The sequence below is a fragment of the Felis catus genome, chromosome B4, assembly GCF_018350175.1.
Source record: "Felis catus isolate Fca126 chromosome B4, F.catus_Fca126_mat1.0, whole genome shotgun sequence".
In the NCBI taxonomy this organism is placed as follows: Eukaryota; Metazoa; Chordata; class Mammalia; order Carnivora; family Felidae; genus Felis; species Felis catus.
Genome location: NC_058374.1, coordinates 11514624 through 11541003, shown reverse-complemented (window position 1 = coordinate 11541003; position 26380 = coordinate 11514624). Strand labels below are relative to the sequence as shown.

At 38.9% G+C, this 26380-nt stretch overlaps 1 protein-coding gene and 1 long non-coding RNA gene across 4 annotated transcripts in view; one reads left to right on the top strand and one right to left on the bottom strand.

The window, feature by feature from the left end:
- Positions 1 to 1843: 1843 nt before the first annotated feature.
- LOC109501321 lies at positions 1844 to 8553 on the bottom strand. Its single transcript, XR_002159285.3, has 3 exons — positions 8177 to 8553; positions 7205 to 7362; positions 1844 to 2459 (listed from the first exon to the last, which is right to left on the bottom strand). It is a non-coding gene; the product is annotated as an uncharacterized LOC109501321 (long non-coding RNA).
- Positions 8554 to 8875: 322 nt separating this feature from the next.
- The window catches only part of UPF2 (UPF2 regulator of nonsense mediated mRNA decay), a 112261-nt gene continuing 94756 nt past the window's right edge, over positions 8876 to 26380 (top strand). The window contains exons 1-3 of one of the 3 annotated variants that reach the window (XM_045060864.1): positions 8876 to 8899; positions 14778 to 15157; positions 19108 to 19887. In XM_045060864.1, the coding sequence (XP_044916799.1) occupies positions 14796 to 15157; positions 19108 to 19887 (1142 nt within the window). In that variant the 5' untranslated portion in view covers positions 8876 to 8899; positions 14778 to 14795. Of the gene's footprint in view, positions 8900 to 8998; positions 9130 to 9208; positions 9444 to 14777; positions 15158 to 19107; positions 19888 to 26380 lie in introns of those variants that run through there. The other 2 variants (XM_011283561.4, XM_019833926.3) reach the window with 2 other exon arrangements.

The window sequence follows — 26380 nt, the reverse complement described above, 5'->3', positions numbered from 1 at the left end:
CAGTACACAGATATTTCTGCCTCTTCCAAGCCAGCATTTGTGGAAGAGAAAAAACTTTTCCTCTATCCTCTTAGGTGTTATAGCTGATGTGTATGAATTAAGCTAACAAAAGACAGATTGAAGGGGGGAAATGGTTTACAACTTTAATTGATGTTTTTAATTTTACATGTAAGGAGGCTACACAGAAAAGAAGTGAAAATCCAAAGAAGTAGATTCAGAAGCTTGTATGCCATTTTAACAAAGGGTGATAAATTATGGAAAAGTGATTGGACAAAGGAGAGTTTGGACTTCTAGGGGCAGTAAATTATGGGAAGGTAAATATATGTGGAAACTAATGGAACATAAGGCTTGTTTTAGTAAGGTTTGTTTGTTCAGACTCATCTTGGTGTCAACTTTCCATCTTCTTCATGGTCACAGAACTCTCAGAGAGATCAATGGAAGTCCTCGTTTCATAGAGGTTTCTACTTTCAGTCAGATAATGGAAGGCCCAAGGCGGCTTCTTTGTGCCTGTTGATTCTCAATTGCTTTCAGCTCAAAATAATTTGTATGCCAAAGTAGCATATTTTGGAGTGGAATATTCTAATCCCCTTCCTATTAATTCACTTAATAATTCTTCTATCAAAATAGTATTAAATGCCTTCTGTGGCCCCAGGACACAAAGATTAAGAAGCTATAAATAATATATTCAAGGAGCTCACAGTTTTAATGAGAAAACAAATACAAACAGATTATTTCAATATAATATAATGAATGTTATAACAGAGATGTTCAGAGGCTACTATGGAAACCAGGTAGGGCCAGGGACCTAATTGGATATATGTGGGCTGGTGGTGATAAAGAATCCCTTCCCCGGGGAAACGATGCTTGAACTCCTAATTAGAACACATTCATGGGAGAAAGGGCATTCTAGACCAAAGCATAATATGTGCACTAAAGGAAGAGGAAGTCTAGTCTGTGCAGGTTATTCATTATGGCTAGAACTTAGACCTGTGGGGAAAATAGCAGGAAGTGAGACTAGATATATAGGCAAAAGGTATGCATTATTAGGGGCTCCTACTGAAGACTCTGAGTTTTACCTCATATTTGGAAGTCAGTGGCTTCCAAAGTAGACTGGCACAAAGGGGTATGCAAGATGATTTACTTAGGCAAAAACATTAGAATTTCTGTGAGTTTTTTATTCTTACCTTTTCTATTGGGAGGGGCTATATTTTTGTAGTATTACATATATACACAGCTTGTATCGAAGTAAATATACATGCATTGGGAGGATGCCCTCCTCCCCTCCCCATATGATTGTATGATCAAAGAAGTTTGGGGATGATTGCCACTAAGGGGAGTTAAATGATCTAAGACCCTCTGAGGTCGGAAGTGGAGAAGACTAGAAGCAATTAGGCAGGAGAACTAAGAGATGGTTGCCAGCAGTGTGGGTTTAAATTATGTGGGTATGAACTGAGGCTGTGGGGGTGGGGAGATGGGTGAGGACCCAGGCAAGATCTTTCTTTCTTTTTATTTTTTTTCAATGTTTATTTATTTTTGAGAGACAGAGACAGAGCCTGAGCGGGGGTGGGGCAGAGAGAGAGGGAGACACAGAATTCAAAGCAGGCTCCAGGTTCTGAGCTGTCAGCACAGAGCCAGATGTGGGGCTCGAACCCACAAACCATGAGATCATGACCTGGGCCGAAGTCGGACGCCCAACTGACTGAGCCACCCAGACGCCCCTATCTTTCTGAGACATGCAGATTGTATTTGGACAAGGGGTGAGGAATAAGGACTACCTAACTACCAGAGAAAACCTTTTCCTCTATGTTCTTCATTTGGAATTGTGAATTAAGCTAACAAAAGATTAACAGGAGAAAAGACACACTATTTTTATTAATATTTACATGCACAGGAATTCACCAAAAAGAAGTAAAACACAAAGAAGCAGTTAGACTCAAGGTTTGTGCATCATTGTAACAAAGGGGAAGGGGCTTGGGCTTCAAGGGATGACACAGTGTGGGGAAGTGACTTGGAAATACATGGGGAAACTGATAGAAGATAAGGGTTGTTGTGGTTGATCTGTTTATGCAAACGCTTCTGGGTGTTGACTATCACCAGTGATAAGAGTCCCTCTCTTCTTCCTGATACAGGAGTTGGGGGTGGGGGCAGAAACCTTCACAAAGGGAAATTCATGCACTGCTTTTATGCAGATAAGGGGAGTTCTAGAGAATTCTTCCTGAAGCTGTTGATTCTCAATTGTCTTCAGCTGAAAATAATGGTCATGCTGAAGTGCCATATTTTGGCGTGGCATATTCTGATGCCCTTTAGCACCATTAACTGAGAGAATAAAAATGAAAAAAGAAGTAGTGGAGTTGCAGACCAACATGAAGTCCAATTTTGAACATTTTAGGTTTGAAGTATACGTGGAATATTTCATCACAGCTGTCCCGTGGCAAAGGCTTAGAAATATAGTTCAGGAACTAAATTAAGACAATTAGATGACCTGGGATTAGCTTTCTTACCACTTACTCATTAGTTCCCTCCCCCCAAATATTGAGATTGGTTATTCTGCTGGACACACTGAAGTAAAACCAGAATTAGAAACAATATTTACAGGGACCCCCCGGTGGCTCAGTCGGTTAAGCATCTGACTTCAGCTCAGGTCATGATTTCACAGCTTGTGAGTTCGAGCCTTGTGTGGGGTTCTGTGCTGACAGCTCAGAGCCTGGAGCATGTTTTGGATTCTGTGTCTCCCTCTCTCTCTGCCCATCCCCCACTTGTGCTCGTTCGCTCTCTCTCTCTCAAAAACAAACATTAAAAAAATTAAAAGTACATATTAAAAAAAAGATATTTACAAACCTCTGCCTTTATTGGTTACAACAGCTGAGAAATCTCTTTCTTTTTTTCCCCTGCTGGCCTCCCAGCTTTATTGGGGTAGAATTGAAAAATAAAATTGTAAAATATTTAAGGTGTACATTGTGATGATCTGATTTTCCCCCTTTTATTTTTAATTTTCATTTTAAGTGCATCTTCTTAGCACAAGATTTCCAATGCTTGGTGTAAAAGGTTTCAGGTGCAATGGTGTCATAGTTGCATTAAGGCAAGGAAAGATGTGTTGAAACACTACTTATATGAACTGCAAGGCCAATTAGATCCTTTAGATGACTGTGTTTAATATTTCTGAAATGATTTAGTACTAGCTAACACAGAGCATATACTGTGAGCTAAGTGCTTTTATTTGAATTACCTCATTTACTGTTCACAAAACTCTATGAAAAAGTACTGTTATTATCAAGATTTTTAAGAATTAAAAGCTGTGATCTAAACTGGCTAAAGAAAAAAAAAAAACTGGTTAAAATATTAGCCCAAGCTCAAATAGCTGGTGTATTTTGGAACTAGAATTTGAATTCACGCAGTCTGACTTCAGAGATGCACGTGTCTTGCTTTCCGTGGTGGCTTTTAAACTAGTTCTCTTCCATCCTCTTTAAAAGCCCTCAGCTCTTCTGGACTTGTTCGTCTCTACTCCCAGCTACCGCAGCTCTCCAGAACCACATTCTGATGTCCTCTCCTATCCCCTTTAATTCACTGATGTTCTTGGTTTTGTTAAGAAGCAAACCACGGGGCCCAAATGGCGTCACTTAGGTGAAGGCCTCATATCAGCAAACCAAGACTAACTACCTAATGCAGTTGCAGTCCTCACAAGAGTGTAGCCTTTAACCAGTCACCATGGAATTTCCTGGTCAGCACTAGGAATACACTCATATTCCTCCCCTTACAAGGGTGACCTTGCCTAAAAGAGTGCATTCTTTGCTAATAATTTCCTTTATTCCACTCTCTGCCTTTAAAAACTGTCTCTTTATAAATACAGAGAGGGAGGGAGGCAAACCACAAGAGACTCTTAAATATGAGAACAAACTAAGGGTAGATGACGGGGTTGGGGAGAGGGAAAATGGGTGATGGGCATCGAGGAGGGCACTTTTTGGGATGAGCATTGGGTATGTAAGCCAATTTGACAATAAATTATATACATATAAATAAATAAATAAGTAAACTTAGAAAAAACAAACCAAAACAAAGCAAACAACGGTCTCTTTTTGGGGCATCTGGGTGACTCAGTTGGTTAAGGATCCGACTTTGGCTCAGGTCATGACCTCACGGTTCATGGGTTCAAGGCCCACATCAGGTTCTGTGCTGACAGCTCAGAGCCTGGAGCCTGCTTCAAATTCTGTGTCTCCCTCTCTCTCTGCCCCACCCCTGCTCATGCTCTGTCTCTCTCTCTCTCTTAAGAAAATAAACATTTAAAAAAATACAAAAAAACCAACTGTCTCTTTTCTACAGCTTGATGGAGCTTTTTTTTTCCTATTTCATAGATGGTATACTGCCCAATTCATGAATCATTTAATAAAGCCAATTAGATCTTCCAAATAGACTCAGTTGAGTTTTTGTTATTAAACAGTTTTTTGGTCACCATTTTCTTTGCAACCTCTACTCCTGTCAATATGTTAACCCTATGCACATTCACATCTTGTTCCCCTTAACTTCCCTCCATACCCATGATCCTTCATGATTATCACTCTCTTGCAAACACACAATCCCCTTACTCTTCTATCTTTGTCATCCCTCTCATGGAAAACAAACAAACAAACCCAAAACAACAAAAAAAACGAACTGTTCATCTCTTCTTGAGAAATTGGCATATGTAGGCTGGATGGTTTTACTTTAAATTCATGATCAGAAACATCGAGTAGTGTGTCAGCAACAATCCTTAGTATGCATCTCCATTGCTTTCACGCTCTTCAAGGTGTCTCTTTCCTACTTTCCCCTCTTATTTCAAACCTCCCCCAGTCTCTCCCTCACCTCACTCTTGGCTGATGACCTTGCCTCCAATTTCACTGAGAAAACAGGAATGATCAAGGAGGAAGTTCTTTATAATCCCCCTTCCAAGTCTACAAGCCTACCTGTCCACGCATCCATCTTCTCTGTCTTCTCTCTTAGTATCTTGTAGAAATGCCACTGCTATCAAAGGCACTCCTGCTTGTACTTTAGATTCCATTCCTTTTTACCAAAAGGATTTTGCTCCTTTGTTACCTTCTTTCTGTCTCCTGTATCATTAATATTTCTCTCCCTATTGGATCATTTCCATTAATACACTTCCTCTATATCTCTCATAAAAAATACAAAAAAGATATAAATGTAAAAAACACAAAACAAAATCCTCCCATAAGCTCCTCCAGTTATATTTTTTTGCGGCTCTTCACAATAGTTTCTCAAATACCTGTCTTCACTTTTCCCATCCCTAACTTAGTCCTGAACCATTCCAAATCTGTCCCCATTATTTCATTGAACTGCCACCTACAAAGTCAATATTGATCTCTATAGTGTCAATCCAATGAGCCCTTCTCTGTCCCCATATTATGTTCTCTTAACAATATTTTAGACAGTTAACCACTTTTCCTTTCCTGATGCTTCTTTTTTGGGGCTTTCGTGACACTGCACTCTCCAGGCTTTCCCTTTCTTTACTCCTCCTTTTTAGAGACCTAACCACTATATTTGGAAGTTTCTCAGAGCTTAATCCTGGACCCTCTCCTCTTATTACATTTTCTTTGGTGAACTCATTCTTTCTTATGACCTTGAATACTGGCAATGTTGATGATGCTCTAATTGTCACGTCTATGCCACAACCCTCCTCTCTGCCCATTGGATATCTATATATCAAGTTGCAAAACTTGAACCTTTCAATTCTTCAGGTTTTAGCTCAAATTTTGTATCATTACAGAAGCCTTTCCTGACCACTCTACAATAGCCAGCCTCTTCTTTCTCTCCAGTTACTCTCCATTATATTACCCTGTTTATTTCCTTTGCCACATATATTCCAACCTTTTAACTTTTTGCTTATTTACTATCCAGCTCCTTCATTAGATTATAATCTCATTTACAGGACTTTCACTAATTTGTTAGGCACTGTTCTAAGCACTTCATAAAATCTTGTGATTTATTTTGTTTTTTGACTCACATATTTATCAAAACTAAGAAAAAAAAAGAGTAAGCTCACATTGCTTCATTTCCATTTTGGTCAAATTAATAGAAGGCAGTATTAGTGAACTGATTTTCAATCTTCCAGTCCCATGAGATATCTCAATGATTTGGTAACTAGTACTATTAGGTTTCATATATGTGATATTTACATTTGCTTAAATGTACCCTCACTTAAATATTTCTTATTGAATGAATATATCACAACACATTCGAGAAACTATTACGTAGAGAGACAAAGGTAAAGTTGTTTGATAAATTTCCACCATATACTTTGAAGAGGTGGGTGCTTAAAGAAACAGGTAGCTTCAACTAGCTCAGTCAAACTGGACATTAGCATCTAAAAGACAGATGGATTTGTTCAAGATACAGCATTATTTCTGGCAGAGCACCAGGCAGTTCATCTCACATGAGGTGTTTTTTTTTAATTTAGGATTTGTCCTGCCCTGATATGTAATCCCTTTCTTTTGCGTTTGCTTTCTTCTGAGAAGCAGCATTATAACTGGATTTAAAAACATTTAATATTTATTTTTGAGAGAGAGTGAGTAGGGGAGGGCAGAGTGAGAGGGAGACAGAGGATCCTAAGCAGACTCTGCTGACAGCAGAGAGCCTGATGCGGGGCTTGAACTCATGAACTGTGGAATCAGGACCTGAGCCGAAGTTGGACGCTTAACCAAGTGAGCCACCCAAGCACCCCTTAAATAGAAAATAGTATCATGTAAATATATATATATATATATATATATACACATATCAGTTTTTTCTTTTTTCATATCATACAGTTCTGTCAACAGGCAAAAAGGAAAAGGCATTTTTTAGAATTTTCTCAAATAATGATATATCTAAACCCTTAAAAGCTAAATATAAAGTAGTTACTGAAAAAGTGAAGTTTGAATTATCAGAATGCAAAAATGATGGCTTCTTCAGAGAAATGTATTTCTTGCAGTTACAGATTGCAATGATACCCCACATTAGAAGGCTCCGGTGGCTTTTGACATCTTTCTTTGGAAAGAAAACAATGGGGAGCATTTTCAGTTTATGAAAAAGTCTAGGCATAAAGGCAGTAGGATACATCAAAAATATCTTGGGTTTTCAGTTAGATTTGCATATAATGCTATGCTTACTAGTTTTGTGGTATCAAATTGATCTTTCTGTGACTCAGTTTCTGTAAAATGAGAATCCTAATACTTACCAACAGTATTATTATGATTACTAATTAAAACATATTTAAAATAAGCAAAATCTCCATAAAAATGCTCTCCTCTTGGGGCGCCTAGGTGACTCAGTCCGATAAGCATCTGACTTCAGCTCAGGTCATGGTCTCACAGTTTGTGGGTTTGAGCCCTGCATCTGGAAAAAAAAAATTTTTTTTAATGCTCTCCTCTTTTTTGATCCCATGTATTCAGTTGGTTTCCTTTTAATACTCGATGAAAGGCAAAAGTTGACTTCAGTTAGGATAAGCAGAATTTATTTATTAACAGCATAGGTAAATTTTCTTAGGGTAGCCAGACAAAATGAGAAATACTTTTGAAAAGAACACTGGTGGTCATCCCCAGTAAGGTGTTTTGGGACAGTTCTCTCCTAACTGTTTATCAGAGGTACAGAATTGTAGTACTGTCTTTCTCTTTCACTACCCTTTAAACGATTGACCCCTTGGCAGTGTTTTGGGGAAAAAAAATTAAGTACAGGAAACATTAACACTTAACTTGTGAAGGCAATTTGCAAGCTAAACGGGATAGGAAAATAGTAAATAGAAGCAAATGGGCAAAAGCTGAATATAAGTGAACCTAGACCTTCCTCAAGTAGTTGAGGTTGGTAGCAGCTCATTTTGTGGGCTTGTATATCGGGTGGGGCGCCACATGTCAAGCAAGAATCAAGACCAGTTTGGCACCTTTGTTCCTTTGGCTCCTGATCAGCCAAAGCCAACCTGTACGAACACCCGGTGAAATCATGTTGGCAGATCCAAGCACAGTTTCAATAAAAATCGGAGGCCGGATACACAAACTCAATTAAGTTGTGTCGATAAACTAATACCCATTTTAAGAAGCTGACTTCGTTTCACATTCGGAAGAAATGACAAGACTAGCCAATTGTGACTACAATAATGACTTCATGGAGGTCATTTCATTGTAATTTTTAAAATTCGTTTGCTAGAACAGGGTACCTTCTAAGACCTGTTGAGAAAACACCTTGATTCTTCTTCACTCTGGGTTGTTTTTACGTGGAACACCTAAAAACTGCTTCTGGAAATTCCCCCACGGGACTTTAGCAGTCTTTCTAGGGCACTCTTAAACCTAGACCCATTCCTAACCAACCTGTACCTTCCTCACCAGCCATATTCTTTAGCTTCTCCAGTTTCTAACTTCCTAAGTCTTCAACCTCACCCCTTGAATTAGTCCAATCAAACTTTCCCTTCTTAGACCTCTTCCTTACGTTCGCTCCTGGAAACTCCCCTGAGGATCACGTGGCCAAACTTGTCCTTAATGGCGCTCCGTAATTCTCCTACTGTTCCACCGCCCTTCCTTACCTCCTGTTAGCTCCGCCCCACCCCATTCTAGCTACCCCCCCCTCCCCTCCGGCCCGCAGTACCTGCGCCTGCGCATCTCTAATTCAGGCGCTTTCCCTTTCCAGGCGACCAATCCACTTCCTGCCTTCGGCCCTTGTAACACTCCTCCCCTCCGCTGGGGACCTGGCTTGAGGTGCTGGTTGTGGCTGCCCTATTTGTTGCCTGTCTGAAAAACTCGCTCCTCTCATCGAGTAGACCATTTGAACTAGCCGCTTTGTGCGTCGCACATCTATGAGTATTTTCTCGCGATCCGCCACCCCAGCGTTAAGCCAAGGGCATCGTTATGCCGGCGGAATGGAGACCCGGACAGTTTGCGATCAGGCAAGTGCGTGGACGGCTTTTTCCTTTCCCCCACCCTCCGCCCCGCCCCCACTCGCTGCCTGGCCGCGCTGGTGAGTGGCGGGCGGGAGGGCCGGCGGGCGGAGGGAGGAGGGGGAGCTGAGGGAAGGCGGGCCCTCGGCTGCGAGATAGGTGGGGGGAGGGGAGGGGAGAGCCCGAGCGCTGGAGTTGGTGCTGGGAAACCCGGGGCTAATGTTGACAACAGGCTCGAGGTGAGTCCCGGGGAACCTCCTTCCCCTCCGCTCCAACGATCGGGAGGAAGCGGGACTGGGGGGCACCGGCCTGGACTCCTACTCCCCGAGGGACCCAAGAGGCGACTCCGCACCCCAGCGCTCCGGGGGCGGCGAGCAGTACACGGACCGCAGCTCCGGCGTCGTCCTCCTCAGACCCCTCTCCCGGAGGCTCCCATCACCGCGGGCGCCCCCGGCCCGGGGCAGACATGAGGGCGGCCGAGGGGGTGTCTGCCCCACATGCCCAGGCTGGGCCTCGGGGCTGAAGGCGGGGAGCCTGCTGTGGCGGGGTGAAGGTGTTTGGGGGTGTGGAGTGGCGCGAGGGGTGGTTGGGGAAAGCTCTTCGGGAGCCGGGAGGGAAGCGAGGGCGAGGAAGTGGGGAGGGTGCGTGTGTGGGAGGATGTGGAGTAGGGAGACCTGTCGGAGAGTCCCGGTCTCGGGTGGTGAGGGAGTGTGGGGTGAGAAGTTGGGGTTGGGGCGAGGATGGTCCGCGAAGGTGACCGTGGCTACCGGTGGGAAAGGGAGTTGTGGCGGGGAAGCGTGTTGGGTATGGGAATGTGCCTCCGGAGCAGGGGTTTGTGGGACATGTGTGTGGAGGGGAAGGGGTTTCGGCGTGTTTGGGAATGGTGGGCATGGGTTATTTGCTCCACTTCTGTTTAGTCACATAGACTGAGGGTTCTTCCCTTGGCTTCGTCCCAAGGCTCCTAGTACTTACTCTCGTTGGTACTTCTGAACTAAGGAGATCATCACGGGGTATTTGGTCGTCAGGTTGGCCGAGCAGAACCACCTTAGGATCTTGGGGGTACACAGTGAACCGGACCACCTGCCCGCTTGCTCTTTGAGGACCCGTATGTAGTGATGCAGCCGACCAAAGTAAAACCATCACCCTTCTCGTTTATCGTAGTTTTAGGTGTTTGTATGAAATGTGCAACTCCTCGAGAAAACCAGTTTTGAACTCTGGTGAAATTTGTAAAAACTTTGAATGAGTCCTTGATAGGAAGGACGTTTTGTAAAGCCAGAGACTGGGAGATAATGCCCCGGTGCTATTCTGCCCATAGAACATTTTGAATAATAAAGAATTAAAAGGTAAAACAGCATTGTCTAACTCTGAAATATTTTCGGAGCAGTCTGATTGTGATTTCATACGTAATCCATATGGTACTTTGTTAAAGGGATATCTTTAAAAGGGAAACATCCCTTTCTCTGCGTTCTGCCCCCCCAGTACACTCCATTGATCCTTGTTTTACTAACTAATAAGGTAGTTTTACTTTCTTTTAGGCATCGAGAGTATTTTTAGAAAACCAACTAAAATATACAACCCGAGAGCCAGGACTCTACTCGGGGAGCTAGGAAGGTGGTTTTAAAAGCATGGTTTCCTTTTAAGGACTGGCTGTGATTGTACTCCGTAATTTGTAAGCTAATCGTATTCGAATTAAAAGATCGCTCGTATTTATCTTGATTATTTTAAGATGCAGTCTATTTAAAATTTTAGTTTTTGCTTGAAAAACTTTTTGAAGCACTTCAGATACAATATTTGGCTGTTTATTAAAGCATGGATTTATCAGAATAGTTTAAATTTTGGCATTTCACTAAATACAGTTTAATTGACAGTACAAGTGCGTACTGATCTAAATTACGTTGTTTGTAAATTTGGCTTTTAAAATCTTGAGTCAGGGCATTTAGTGGAGAAGAGCACTGGACAGTGAGGCTTGACTCAGCCATTAAACTAGTGTAATTGGATGGGTCACTCTTCTGCTGTCATGTCAGTGTAAAAATTGAGAATTGGAGTGGAGAAAGTCTAGTAGTCCTAACCCTAAAAACTCTCGTCTTCCAGCGAACTTTTCAGTGTTCGGTGTGAAAGAATAAACATTTATTGAACGCCTTCTGGATGCTAGCTGCTTGGTTAGTAGTTTAAGAATGGTCTCTCTGTTAGTAGTTTAAGAATTCTCTGAGAGAGGTAGCAGTGCCTCCATTTTATCAATGGGTAGACTCAGAGAAGTTGCCCAGTTCCCATAGCTAGCAGGTTGCAGAGTAAGCGTCTGATTTCAGAGCCTGTGTTATTTTCACGTGTTGCATTGCCGTCTTTACATGAGCCTTTACATTTTCATCACATTTTTTTGTTCACTGAAATTTAGTTCCAAGTGTACTCTGGGTGTGTTTGTCATACAAAGATGAGGGGATTCAAAGAATCTATCAGTACCAAGACTTAAGAGTCTTACTGAGAATCTGTTTTATCACGCTGTAGAGCAGGACCAATTCATGAGTGCCTACTACAGTTTGATATAGTAGGCACTTAAACATTTATTGAATAAATGAGTACTGTAGAGTCACAGAAGTTTAGGAAACTCTGTTAAGCTAACAAATGATCCTTTATGAATTTGTCAGATTCTAAGTGAATTTCTTAATGTTTTTGTAGAACTTAATATGTAGTCTTACCTTGATAAATGAGACATTACTTGTAAATTTTGATGCCGTTCTTTTTAAAAAAAAAATTTTTTTTTTAACGTTTATTTATTTTTGAGACAGAGAGAGACAGAGCATGAATGGGGGAGGGTCAGAGAGAGGGAGACACAGAATCTGAAACAGGCTCCAGGCTCTGAGCTGTCAGCACAGAACCCGATGCGGGGCTTGAACTCATGGACCGCGAGATCATGACCTGAGCCGAAGTCGGCGGCTTAACCGACTGAGCCACCCAGGCGCCCCGATGCCGTTCTTTTTATTGTGTGTAGTTCCTTGTATTACTGAAATGTCGCTTGTTGATACTTCATTTCAGAAAATCCAAACTCTATGTATAAACAGTATTCTATTTTGCATATAAGGACAATCTAAATAAGATTGTATTGCTACCTTAGGAATTATCATCCCTGTATGTTTTCGCTAATATCTGCCAAAAGTTAAAAACATAATGTAAAAACTGCTATTAGGGACTCTTTATTCAGATACGTTATTGTATGATTTGTCATAGTCAGTATCTATGATCAAGTCTTCTGCCTCACAGTTTGGTACGCACGGTTCTTAATAACTTTAGTTGAGAGTATGGGTTCAAATTCCTGCTCTGTCACCAGCTGTGGAGGCCTTGGTCAAGTTACTTGGTCAAGTCTCAGTTTACTCATTTATAAAATAGGGAAAATAATACCCACCTCATAAAGATTTTAGTATTAAATGAGATAATGTATGTAAGATGTTTACTGTGGTGCCAGTGAGTGGTAGCTATGAGTATTCTCTTTTAAAAGTTTGCTTGCTTTAGGGCATGGTATTTTCACATTAAAGGTGGGTTATTTGAAGCTGTGTGAGCTGCACTTCCCAGATAGCATAAATGTTAAGGCTACCTTGCCACACAGATAAGTAATTATGCTCTTTCGTGTTTTAATGATTGCCTAAACGGGATTGACAGCTTTCTTTCCTTCTGAGTTACAAACCATTGAGGTTAACTAAAGCCTTTGGGTGTTACCGTCAAAATAAATGCATAGAACGTAGACGTAGACGGCAGAGTCAAAAGAAAAAGGGGAAGAGGTAGCTGAGAAAAGATGTAGAGTGTTGAATGTGTCTCCAAAAATTACTTAAAGTTTTCTATTGGCCTAGATTTTCTTTCTATGATAACATTTTATTGGAGTGCTGAAATAAATGTGTGTGTGTTTACGAAATAAATGTTTATTATTGCAAATGTTTTGTTTGCTAACCTAGTTTTTATTGGTGTAACTTAAAATCTATATTTGAAAATAATTAAGAATACTGTGTGTATATTTAGCTTTTAATAAACTAAGCAGTTTAAATAATTTAATTCTGTGTTTCTTAAATAGAAAGTATTTTGATTGTCTCCTGTGCAATTTGAGATGATTTAGGACTCAGAACATGAATTGCTGTCCATTAAAGAAATTATATTAGAAAACTAGTACACAGAAAATTTATTTTTTGAAAAGAAATATGCTGAATTTTGCTGGGAAATACAGTTTTTTGTTCTACAGTTTATTTCCAGTTAATAGAGCATCTACTGTAGACTTACGTTATCCAGTAGAACTTAATGTGATAATTAAAATATTCTGTATCTGCACTGATGTGGTAGTCACTAGCCATGTGGAAGTGAGTACTTGAAATACGGGTAGTGACTGAAAAATGGAATTTCAAACTCTTAATTAATTTGCATGTAAGTAGCTACTTGTGGCTAGTGCAGTGGTTTTTAACTGGTGGTGATTTTGCTCCCAGGAGACATTTGGCAGTGTGTGGAGTAATTTTTGGTTGTCAAACTGGGAAGATACTGCTGGTACCTCAGTAGAGGAGGCAGGATGCTGCTAAACTTCATGTAGTGCACAAAATAGTGTCAGCCCCCACCCCCCAAACAAAAGCCCCAAAGAATTGTCTTGCCCGAAATGTCAGTAATGCTGAGGCTGAGAAGCCCTGGGCTGATGGTTACTGTATTGGCAGGTACAGGACAGAATATACAGATTCTATAATCATCCTTATGTTTATTTATAGATTAATTTTGACTGATGCTAATGAAAAGATTCAAAGTCTAATTTGAGATATTTGGCGGTTTCTGTATTTGAAAGTTTGATAAGGTTGAGAACGATGGCATGAATTTGTGTCATTTTGTCTGTTCATTTATATAAATTTTTTTTTAATCTTTATTTTTGAGAGAGAGACAGAGTGTGGCAGGGGAGGAGCAGAGAGAGAGGGAGACACAGACTCTGAAGCAGGCTCCAGGCCCCAAGCTGTCAGTACAGAGCCCAACGCGGGGCTCGAACTCACAAACCATGAGATCATGACCTGAGCCAAAGTCAGACGCTCAACTGACTGAGCCACCCAGGCGCCCCTTGTCTGTTCATTTATAGATGGCAGGAGCTCGTTTATGTTCCTGCTGTAATACTTCTGTTGCACATTGTATGAAATAATGTCACCAGAATCTCTTCACCAAAGTGAAATGTTGGGATTGAAACTGATTCAGAGGCGCCTGGGTAGCTCAGTTAAGCGTCTCTCTTTTTTTTTTTCAACGTTTATTTTTGAGAGAGAGCACAAGAGGGGAGGGGCAGAGAGAGAGGGGAACAGAGGATCTGAAGCGGGCTCCGTGCTGACTGCACAGAGCCTACTGTGTGAGACTCGAGCTCACAAATCAGCAGATCATGACCTGAGCTCAAGTCAGATGCTTAACCCACACTGAGCTACCCAGGTTGCCCCAAGCATTTGACTCTTGATCTCAACTGAGGTCATGATTTCAGGGTGGTAAGTTCAAGCCCCGCGTTGGGTTCTGTGTTGGGCTTGAAGCCTACTTAAAAAAAAAAACAAAAACAAACCTGATTCAAAATATTCTCAGATGCGTGCTGAAGTATTTATGATTAAATGCTATGTTTCATAACTGATAATGGTTGAATTTGGGAGGTTGATTATATTGTGTTCTCTACTTTTGTTTGTGTTGTTTGTACTTAGACAAAGGCATAGCTAATAATGATAGAATGTGGAATGTGACCAGGAAGTTATTTTATCACAGAAATAATATTCATTTTGCGTGCATTTATTTGATATCTCACAACAATGCATTAATATGTTCTGTTTCAAAAACAGTGTCACGTTACTAAAAAAAAAGTCACTGCATCTACAATACTACAAAGAATACTGACATTCTTTTACTCTTACAGATTGTTCTGGGTAACATAATGCCAGCTGAGCGTAAAAAGCCAGCAAGTATGGAAGAAAAAGAAACTTTACTAAACAACAAGGAAAAGGACTGCAGTGAAAGGCGGCCAGTGAGCAGCAGGGAGAAACCAAAAGAGGAGATCAAACTTACTGCCAAGAAGGAGGTTATTAAGGTCCCTGAAGATAAAAAGAAGAAACTGGAAGAAGATAAGAGAAAAAAAGAAGACAAGGAACGAAAGAAAAAAGAAGAAGAAAAGGTGAAGGCAGAGGAAGAATTAAAGAAAAAAGAGGAAGAAGAAAAAAAGAAACATGAAGAGGAAGAGAAAAAGAAGCAAGAAGAGCAGGTAAAACGTCAGCAAGAAGAAGAAGCTGCCCAGTTGAAGTAAGAACATTTATTTTATTTATTGATAAGAAGGAATGGGAAGATTGAAGTGTTGGGAAAACAATGATTATTTGAAATCCGACTTCTGGGGTGCAGTTGCTTGAGAGTTGGGAGTATCTTAAGTTACTGGTTCCGTTAGTTTCACTGACCAGAAGCATGCTTATGATGCTTTAATTCCTCCAATTAAATAACAGGAATCTTTAATACATATTTTTTGAGAGGGTAATCTGAACTTTTTAATATTTTTGAGAGAGAGAGAGGGAGAAAGAGTGCGAGCAAGGGAGGGGCAAAGAGAGAGGGAGACAGAGGATCCCAAAGCAGGCTCCGTGCTGACAGCAGAGAGCCCGGAGAGCCCGATGTGGAGCTCAAACTCCTGAGCCATGAGACCATGACCTGAGCTGAAGTCAGACACTTAACTGACTAAGCCACCCAGGCGCTCCTGGATTGTTTTGATTTTTAAAATGGCTCTTTTTTTTTTCGTCGTCTCTGGGTTTTTATTTATTTTTATTTTTTTAACGTTTATTTATTTTTGAGAGAGAGAACGTGAGCAGGGGAGGGGCAGATAGAGATGGGGACAGAATGTGAAGCAGGTTCCAGGCTCTGAGCTGTCAGCACAGAGCCCAACACGGGGCTCAAACTCACAAGAATCATGAGATCATGACCTGAGCTGAAGTTGGATGCTTAACTGACTGAGCCACCCAGGCGCCCCTCATGGTCTCTTTGAAGTTGAAAATCTTTAGTTCTTAATGGCTGTTTGCTGAATTCTTACTATGTGCAGGACACTATAGAGTATATCAGCACATATCCTAAAGGTAGTCATAATGAATAAATTTTATGATCCTCACTTGACAGATTAATAAAATGAAGCTTGAAAAGGTTGAGTAACTTGCATAAAGTCCTAATAAACAGTGGAGCTGCTGGGTTTTTTTTTTTTAACGTAGTCAACTTTAAAACTTTGGTCCTTAAAAACGATTTCGTAGTACCTCCCATTCTTATCTTCATCTAAATCTATTTTTAACCTTGTAAATCTATGCAAGTAGTATGATGAACTGGCAAAAAACAAGGTAGTCCTCACAGGAAAACTACCAAGATGTAGCAAAAATGGCAGCTATTGAGTAGCATGGACTTTTCTCTTCATATGTATAAAAATTTTATATAATGTTTAAAAAGCTGTTTGCAAACATGAATTTTCATGGATTGCTAGAACAGCTCAACCACCTACTTTCCTATCAAAGTTTTTTAGTACCTGTATTTTTTTTTTTTAATGTTTACTTTCTCTCTCTCTCTCTCTCTCTCTCTCTCTCTCTCTCTCTCTCTCTCTCCAGTGTGAGTGGGGGAGGGTCAGAGAGAGAGTGAGACACAGAATCTAAAGCAGGCTCCAGGCCCTGAGCTGTCAGGACAGAGCCCGATGTGGGGCTCAAACTCACAAACTGAGGTCATGACCTGAGTCAAAGTCAGACGCTTAACCGACTGAACCACCCAGGCGCCCCTTGTACCTGTATTTTTAATGAGGCAGTAGAGCCTTAGGTCTGGAAGGCAATAGTAGTGGCCAGTTTGGGAATATTCAGAGCCATGATTCTTGAGAGTTTCTTATATTCTACTTTAAAAAAAAAAAAATTAACAAGGAGCTGTGGACCACACAGAATGAGGCAAGTATGAGTGTGAAAAGAACCCTGGTTTTGAAGACTCATGAAAAACAGTGCAATGTATTTCACTGCTATTTTATATTAATTACATGTTGAAATTGAACTATTTTAGATTTATTGGGCTAAAAATATGTTCAAATTAATTTTAAAAATTCATAAGGATATTCAATTTCACTGTTATTTTTGCTCCTCCCTCTACCCTACTATAGAAAGAGCAAACAAAACAAAACAAACCAACCATCAAAATCTCAACTTTTTATTGGGAAAAATTCACACATACTCAAAAAATAGGATAGAATAATGAATTAGTCCTCCCAACACCCCCCAATCACTCTGTCTACCCAGCATCAACAATTACCCACTTTTTTCCCCTGGAAAAAAAGGGTATTTTAGAGCATTATTATTTCACTGGTAAATATTTGATTTATGTATTTTGTTTTTTAAACTGTTTTAAAAGTTTATTTTGACAGAATGTGCCAGGGAGGAGCAGAGAGAGAGAGAGAGAGAGAGAGAGAGAGAGAGGGAGACAGAGAGGGAGACAGAATCCCAAGTAGGTTCTGAACTGTCAGTGTAGAGCCCAATGCAGGGCTCAAACTCACGAACCTGGGAGATCATGATATGAGCCGAAACCAAGATTTGGACGCTTAACTGACTAGAGCCACCCAGGCATCCCTCATTTATGTATTTTAAAGTGTTTTTATTGCTGATGAAAATAGATTTAATTAATGTATATACATAGTTGTTTGTTTGTTTGTTTATTTATTTATTTATTTTGAGAGAGCCAGAGTGTGTGCAGGGGAGGGGCGGAGAGAGAGAATCTCAAGCAGGCTCCACACCGCCAGTGCAAGAGCCCCACGCACAACTCCATCTCACAAACTGGGAGCTCATGACCTGAGCTGAAATCAAGAGTTGGATGCTTAACCAACTGAGCCACCCAGGCATCCCAAGAGATATTTTCTTAAAGTGCATTCTCACTGCTAATCTTGTATTTGTGTTTGGCTGGGAGACTTCAATGAGATACTCACATGTCCGTGTTTGCAGTGATGGATGCAATTTGCTGTTAAAATGTCGTGGCTTTTAGTGGAAAAATCATGGAAGGGTTGCTAAGGGATGGTTATTTCAGAAAGATGAAAATCTGATTTCTTAGAAATTTATATTTTAAAGTTACATGTTTTAGTATCTCAGAGGCCTCACAGTCGGAGAGATACCCTACCCTCCCACCCCTGCCCAAGTTATTTTATTACTTCTGCAATTTAAACATGTTCCATCTTTTAATTTTTTTTTTTTTTCAGGATAAACTGTTTGTTAGCCTTTTATTAAAGGAGTTTTATCTTATAGTTTTCTTCTGGTTCCTTTCCAGAATTTCTTAATTACACTTGAATTTTAAGACCCAAACCAAGAAAGGTACTTTATTAAAGGTTTGGTTAATGCTGAAGTATGGAAAAATGGTACTTAACATATTAAAACATTGTTTTTCTAATTTTTTTTTAACATTTATTTATTTTTGAGAGGCTGAGAGAGACAGAGCATGAGCAGGGGGAACAGAGAGAGAAGGAGGCACAGAATCTAAAGCAGGCTTCAGGCTCTGAGCTGTCAGTACAGAGCCTGATGCAGGGCTCAGACCTGCTAACCGCAAGATCACGACCTGAGCCAAAGTCAGACACCCAACCGACTGGGCTACCTGGGTGCCCCACATATTAAAACATTTTTAATGTATTTTTTACAAACCTTATTCTTTATAGTCTTTGTGGGCAGTTTTTTTTCTCTCTTACCAATGCTTTTACCTGTTTTAGGTATTTTAGGTATCCTTCCTAGGTATTTTGTATTTTTCATATTATGCATCATGTATTTAATCCATTTATTTTTTCACCTTTATTGCGGTAGAATTGACAAAAGTGTCCTACCCATTTCGTTTGCTTGTTGGCAGAATGATTTTTACTCTAGTTATTCAGAATCCTCCACTCTGTCACATTTGATATTTTCAGTGTGCTGAGTTCTTACTATCTTCAGTCATTAGTAAAATGTTTTTAAAATTAGGAAAAGGGGTGCCTGTCTGGCTCAGTCAGTAGAGCGTGCAACTCTTGATTTCGGGTTTTGAGTTCGAGCCCCACATTGGGTACAGAGATAACTTAAAAAAGATATCTTTAAAAAAGAAGTAGGAAAAGGGCCTTTGCATGGTTTGTTCCTTTTGGATGCTGATACTTATATGATTTTACTTTCTCATTTGCTTTTGCTCTTATGAAATTTGTCAGAGATGCTTCAGAATATACAAGTTATTTTATTTGCTTGTTTGTTTTTATATAGAGAGAAAGAAGAATCCCTTCAGCTTCATCAAGAAGCTTGGGAACGACATCAGTTAAGGAAGGAACTTCGTAGCAAAAACCAAAATGCTCCAGACAACCGACCAGAGGAAAATTTCTTTAGCCGACTAGACTCAAGCTTGAAGAAAAATACTGCTTTTGTCAAGAAATTAAAAACTATTACGGAACAACAGAGAGACTCCTTGTCCCATGATTTTAATGGCCTAAATTTAAGCAAATACATTGCAGAAGCTGTAGCTTCTATTGTGGAAGCAAAGCTGAAAATATCTGATGTGAACTGTGCTGTGCACTTGTGTTCTCTCTTTCACCAGCGTTATGCCGACTTTGCTCCGTCACTTCTTCAGGTTTGGAAAAAACATTTTGAAGCGAGGAAAGAAGAGAAAACCCCTAACATTACCAAGTTAAGAACTGATTTGCGTTTCATTGCAGAATTGACAATAGTTGGGATTTTCACTGACAAGGAAGGTCTATCCTTAATCTATGAACAGCTAAAAAATATTATTAATGCTGATCGGGAATCCCATACTCACGTTTCTGTGGTGATTAGTTTTTGTCGACATTGTGGAGATGATATTGCTGGACTTGTACCACGGAAAGTGAAGAGTGCTGCGGAGAAGTTTAATTTGAGTTTCCCTCCTAGTGAGATAATTAGTCCAGAGAAACAGCAACCTTTCCAGAATCTTTTAAAAGAGTACTTTACATCTTTGACCAAACACCTGAAAAGGGACCACAGGGAGCTTCAGAATACAGAGAGACAAAACAGGTGATTTTCATATTTCTCAGAATTGAGAATTTATTTTGGAGCTCATTCTTAAAAAGTTTCTTAAGTCTTCATGCCACTGAAAGAACTTGTGGAAAAGGGCTCATTGCAGGGGATTTCTTAACATTTCCAGGAGAATTTCAAAGTGTAACAGTTAAAGTACTCATGTTTAAATGGGAGTCTTATCATAGATTTTGTTTCTGAATTTAAAAGAAACCTGGCAAGTATATGGTGATTTTTACTTTGGGGATGTGTTTTGTTCCTGTGATTTAAGAAACTCCTTACTGTTGAGGGATTTTCTTTTTCTGTCACTTTAACTTATCTGCTATTATTTTTGTGTTTTGTTGTGCCCTCTCTATAACAGGTTTGCTTTCATTGTGTTGAATCTTAATTCATTGATGTCACTGTTGATACTTGCTCTTAGAAAACAAGTCGTTTTATTTCATAGTCTGTATTTTAGATCAGAAATTTGGAAAATAGTGCAACAAATTAGATGTGAAAAAATTTCTTAAATGCTACTATGTAGAGTGCATTTACAGGAGTCTCTCTCTGGGGAACATCCATTTAAAATTCTGAAGGAATAATGTATGTGTCTGTGGTAATTAGTGAAGATACCTGATTGAGGGGCCACCTTTGATTGTTACAGGATAACTATTCTGTAGCCTCTGGACCTAGGAGGCATCCATAAACTAGAAGTTGATGGAAGTTGGTGGGCACTAGGTCAACTTTTGTGGAGGGTGGATTTGGAGGGCTGAGGGGTACAGAAAGGAGACAACAGCAGTAGCCAAAGTATTTGGCTGAATACTTTCATCTATTTAAAGTGCATGGTTGAGTCTGAAATTGCTGTTTTTCAGGAATTAGTATGGGAGAGGATACTTCTCTATTTCCATAAGGTCCATCCACAGTGGGGAAGGACCTACTGGTTTAAGTAGTTACCACTAGAAGGTGATTGACTTAACTAAAGATTAGTAGTATATGCCAGTAATACAGTTAGGTCTGGGTCAGGATAGGTTCAGAGACTGTATGGCTAAACCCTGGTGGTTGAGGATCATTCAAGAGGTGAGAGTTTAAGATGGCAATGGTGTTCCTCAAGGTTTCTTTAAAAAAAAAAAATCTTTGTTTTGTGCTTTTGATAGTGAAGACTGTTTTAAACTTTAAATAGGCAACTTCAGGCTGAATTTATATAGTCAGTAATGAGTTTAAAAGGAAAGTAATGGTCCTCTTAATAATTCTCATATATTCAAGATCTTAATTATGACTTACATAGTGTTTTGTCATTTTCCTAGTCGTTTTCTTTTTCCCATATGTTCTACCTAATACATCACAACTGATTTTGTAGGTATGCTTTGATTCCTTTTTATTGGCTACTTTAAAGGTTTTGTGTGTGTGTTTATTTTTGATTGGCCTCACAGAAGCTTAGAGGGTGGAGTCTACAGTGATTTAATCTAATCACCCAATGAAGGAATCCATTTTACAGATTATCTGACAAAGTATTCTTCCTTTGAAAACCTCTCAAAGGAGCTTAGAGCCATTTCTGTGTTGGACACTCCTACTTACTAGGAATTCAAGCAGAAAATTAACTCCATAAAATGGTTCCCTTTGATGTACTTCTTTTTTCTGGTTCAGATGGAATAAAGCTGCTGAAAGTGGGGGTCCGTGAACTGTTTACCTGTTCACAATGAATTAAGTATAGAAGCACACGAAGCATTTAGACATCCTTATGGCAGTTTTCCATAGTTGTGGTATTGTTCCTGTATTTTATAAAAGCACCTGCAGTGATTAGAAAAAAAAATAATTCCTTTACCACAGTTTGAGAAGTACTGATATGGGACATGTCTCCTCTTTTCATGATAATATCTCAGATATTTGCAGACTGCCAGGTGGTTTCCCTTTCATCTTCTCAAAGGCTAAATACCTCCTGTTCCTTCAGTTTGTTCCATGATTTCGACATGACTATCCTTAGGACATTTGTTTTGGGTGCATTTTTTCCTGCCTATAATCTAAAATTCCATTAGTTTCTATAGCTGCTCTGTCATTATTTTGACTGTTAGGCTTATATATGCCTAAAGACTAATTTTTCAAATGAACTGCTGCCAAATCAGTTCTTCACCTTGAATTACTAATTTTTTGAATCTGAATGCAGACTTCTCTCTTTTAACTTTATTTAGATATTTTTGGTGTATTATTTTAGCCTAATTATAATATTGAATATTGATTATTATTATTAATATATTAGTGACTTATATTAATTTGTACTTACTTTCTGGTCATATCCAGCTTTGATAAGCAGACCTGTTCTTTAATATTATTTCTTTTTTTTCTTTTTTTTTTTTCTTTTTTCAACGTTTATTTATTTTTGGGACAGAGAGAGACAGAGCATGAACGGGGGAGGGGCAGAGAGAGAGGGAGACACAGAATCGGAAACAGGCTCCAGGCTCAGCCATCAGCCCAGAGCCTGACGCGGGGCTCGAACTCACGGACCGCAAGATCGTGACCTGGCTGAAGTCGGACGCTTAACCGACTGCGCCACCCAGGCGCCCCTTTAATATTATTTCAAGTGAAAATTTTGAACAGGATATAGTGTTAAGAGCATGGTTTTGTGGACTTTCCCTAGAAACTTTTATTCATTTCAATATGGAACTGTTAGGTTATTAGAGGAGGTTATTTACCTAGCAGAAGTTGACCTTACCATCATAGCAGTCATTTTGTCATGGGATGCTGCCTACTTAGATGTAGTAATTTGGGAGATGGGAAAATCTTAATCATCATATAACAAATAATTAGCATATAGCTTAATAAATAACTCATGCCTAGGACAGCGTCAATTCGAGGAGCCTCTGTAGTGAAGATTTGAATACCTGACTGACCAAGACGCATGAAGAATGGATTAGTGCAGAGTCCCTTAGCCTAGTATTAGTACATTACGGTGTACTGTAAAAATGATCAGTTTCCCAAAGTTTCCCCCTCCCAGTCATTATCCAGTAGGTATTTTGAGGTTTTTCTAATCATGGGAATAAATCATGGACAATAATTTTTCCCAGTAAGGTTTCTCTTAGGCATGGTAATGCTGGAAATCTAAGTGCCAAGCTAGTGGATGTTTAAGACTTATGTATTTAAATTATTTTAAGCCTTTATTCAGTATCTTAATAATGACAGTTTAAAAAAAATCAAATCCATTGTATTTTCAGTCTATGAATCCTAAATGCTTTTGGTCATTTTAATTAACTTGGGAGATGGCACTATTCATAGAGGTTGTGAAGCCTTTGTGTATACTCCTTTGTTTTTAATTTAATTTTTTTAATGTTTACTCTTGAGAGAGACAACATGAATGGGGGAAGGGCAGAGAGAGAGGGAGACAGAATCTGAAGCAAGCTGCAGGCTCTGAGCTGTCAGTACAGAGCCCAGTGTGGGGCTTGAACTCACAAACTGTGAGATTATGACCTGAGCTGAAGTCAGATGCTTAGCCGACTGAGCCACCTAGGCACTCCTATACTCCTTAAGCTCTATACTTAAGAATTCTTTCAACCAATTAAAAAAAATAGAATAATAAAATCTCTGGTATTTTCTTAAAGACGCTAATGAATGAATGAATGAATGAATGAAGACAAACTGTTCCTTTCTCAGGTTTGCTGGGCTGATACCATAGGTATTAGATAGTTAGTTCTGTTTCTAAGCCCTTGAGGGATTTACAGTTATAAGCAGAATACACCTGGCCCTAGGGTTTGGTGAATTTTAATAAATTTGAACTTACAAGCTTTTTGTACTTAAAACAATTTTTAAAATACATTTTAGTTAAGCGATTGATCCTGGGGACTTATAATTAATATTTACACATCTAAAAATATTATCTTGCAACATCTGCCAATTTAGAGTTAATACCTTTACTTCTTGGTAAGTTTTGCTTTTTATTATGTTCAGTGCTCTATACTTGAAATGTTTTGTACTATGAGATATTATTCTCATAGAGGTAATATTACTTGCTACTTTTTGGCTTTTAATAAAAATTGAAATGATTTAATTTTTATTTAGATATTACTTAATTATGTAGAAGAATTTGTTTCTTGTAGTAGTGAAATCGTGAATTCAGATGTTAAGTCAATTCTTGCTTGAATAATTTCGAAGTGTCTTAATTTCTTTCTTTCTCCCTAACTGATGGGAGTGGTAGCAGAAGTTTCTCCTTTTAAGTATTGGTGAATTAGGACCTTCATGATTACATGTTCAAACAGCACTAAGTGATTTGATTGAAAGTATAGTTAAAAAAAAAAAAGTACAATGTAGGCTTTCCTCCGCTAGTTAATAAAATCAGGGAGGTTTCTTTCATTAATGCAAATTAATGCGGTATTACTTTACCAGTGATGAAACTTGACAGCGCATTAATGTAAAATTAAATAGCGTTGCTTTTACCTTCTGCTTTTCTCCCAGGTAAGTTGTACCTTGCCTATAGTTGTGGGTTGTTGTTTTTTTTTTTTTTTAAAACAGGTGGATTGTTTGATAAATTGTGTAGTACTTAAGCGCTGTTAAGATGTTCTATCACAAAAAAAAAAAAAAAAAGATGTTCTATCACTGTACTTTATACTCAGTGAGGCTTTAACAGTTTTGTAAGTGCTCTAAAATTGTTACCTCTTTCCAGGTATTCTCTAACTCTGATTCAATGACTTTGACAGTTTAATAAATATTTGATCGAGTACATTTATGCTTACCGTGCAGTAGTGGCTTTTCACACAAGATTATAAGACATCCATAACTAAATTCTAAAATGAAACCGAAAGAAAATTATTCTCATGAAAACTTGACAAATTGCTGAGATGAAAGGTAAAATCTAGTAGCTTTTAATGGGTCTGCCTCATGATTATAAATGAGCTTGCTCATTGTGACTTATTTAGCAAGTGACAGATCGGATTCTTTCATACCTCTTCATACTGTATTTTTCACAACTTCCATGTTACTCTTCATCTGCATTTAGGACTTGTACTAGATTTTAAAGTGTCTAGTAAACACATTAGCAGTGCACACAGTGCTTACCCAGTCAGGTCCAGATAAAAGGACCTGAAGGAATATAAAATAAGCACCTCAGTGTGAGAAGGCTTGCCTTTGATAGATGCATTTGAGAGACATTCTAATTCCAATGTTAGGTACCAAGTGGACAATTTTACTTTAATTTGGGAGGCAGTATATATGGTCCAATAGTTGTGAGCATGGACGCCGTAGCCTGGCTACATGTGTTCACATCTTAGATTTGTCATTTACTTAGTTCTGTAACTCTCAGCAAGTTATCTCACATCTCTGTGCTTCAGTTTTCCCTTCTGTAAAATGGAGTAACAGTAGCACTCTACCTTGGAGATAAATGTGAACGATGCAGTGAATTCACATGTAAAAGCACTTAACAGTATCTGATTCGTTGTAAGTATTCAGTAAATGTGAGTTTATTATTTGTGATATATTGCTTGCTTAATCCTTCAGAGAGTCTTGATGAGGATGTCTCTTGTACCTTTTTATGATTTTGAAAATTTGTATATTAAGCTTTGATAGCTTTTAAAATTTTTTTCATTTTTAAAATAACGCGAGACAAAAGTATACAAAATAAAAGCGAGAAAGTCAAGAAGAATAAAAATGAAAAAAAAAAGAAAAACAAAAAATAGGTCTCAAGACTAGAATCATTTGAGACATTTATGACTTTTCTCATGAGATAGAATGCTCGATTCAAGAGTGGACTATTTGATATTTTCTGTCAGTTTTACAGTATTGAATTAGTAATATAAAAAACACTAGAAGTCAAAGGTTGACATACCTTAGGGTTGTTTCCAGATGGTGGTAGCTCATCATTGGGTGAAGGAGGTCTATTGTATTTTTATTATAATGAATCAGATTTGGAATTAATTTGGTTTTCATTGCTTGCTTTTCATATCTTTAAGATGGTCCCAGTACCTCCCTCTTGTACAATGATGTCATGAGAAGGAATGTACTCATTTATAATACCTTTAACAGTGATACTAATTCAAAGAACTCCAGTTATGACAAGTATTGGCAAACTATGGCCCGCAGGCCAGATAGACCCACCACTACTTTTTGTACAGCTGGTGAGCTGAGAATAAGAATGGTCTTTACCTTTATAATTGGTTGAAAAAAAAATCAAAGGAGGAATATTTTGTGAAATACTAAAACTATATGAAGTTCAGATTTCAGTGTCCATAAATAAAGCATTATTGGAAAATAGTCATGCTCATGTGTTGATGTATTATTGCCTATGGCTGCTTTTGTGCCAGATCAGCAGACTTGAATACTTGTAACAAAGACCATATGGTCTGCAGAGCCTAAAATATTTATATCTGGCCCCTTTGCAGAAATAGTTTGCTAACCTCTGATTTATGATGGTCTCAAAAAGATTGGCTTCCATTCAACATTCTGAATATATGTGCTTCTGAAGAGATTATAATTAAAATGATATGTGATAAATCATATATTCAGCTTGATTTTGCATAGTGATAGATTGCTGTGG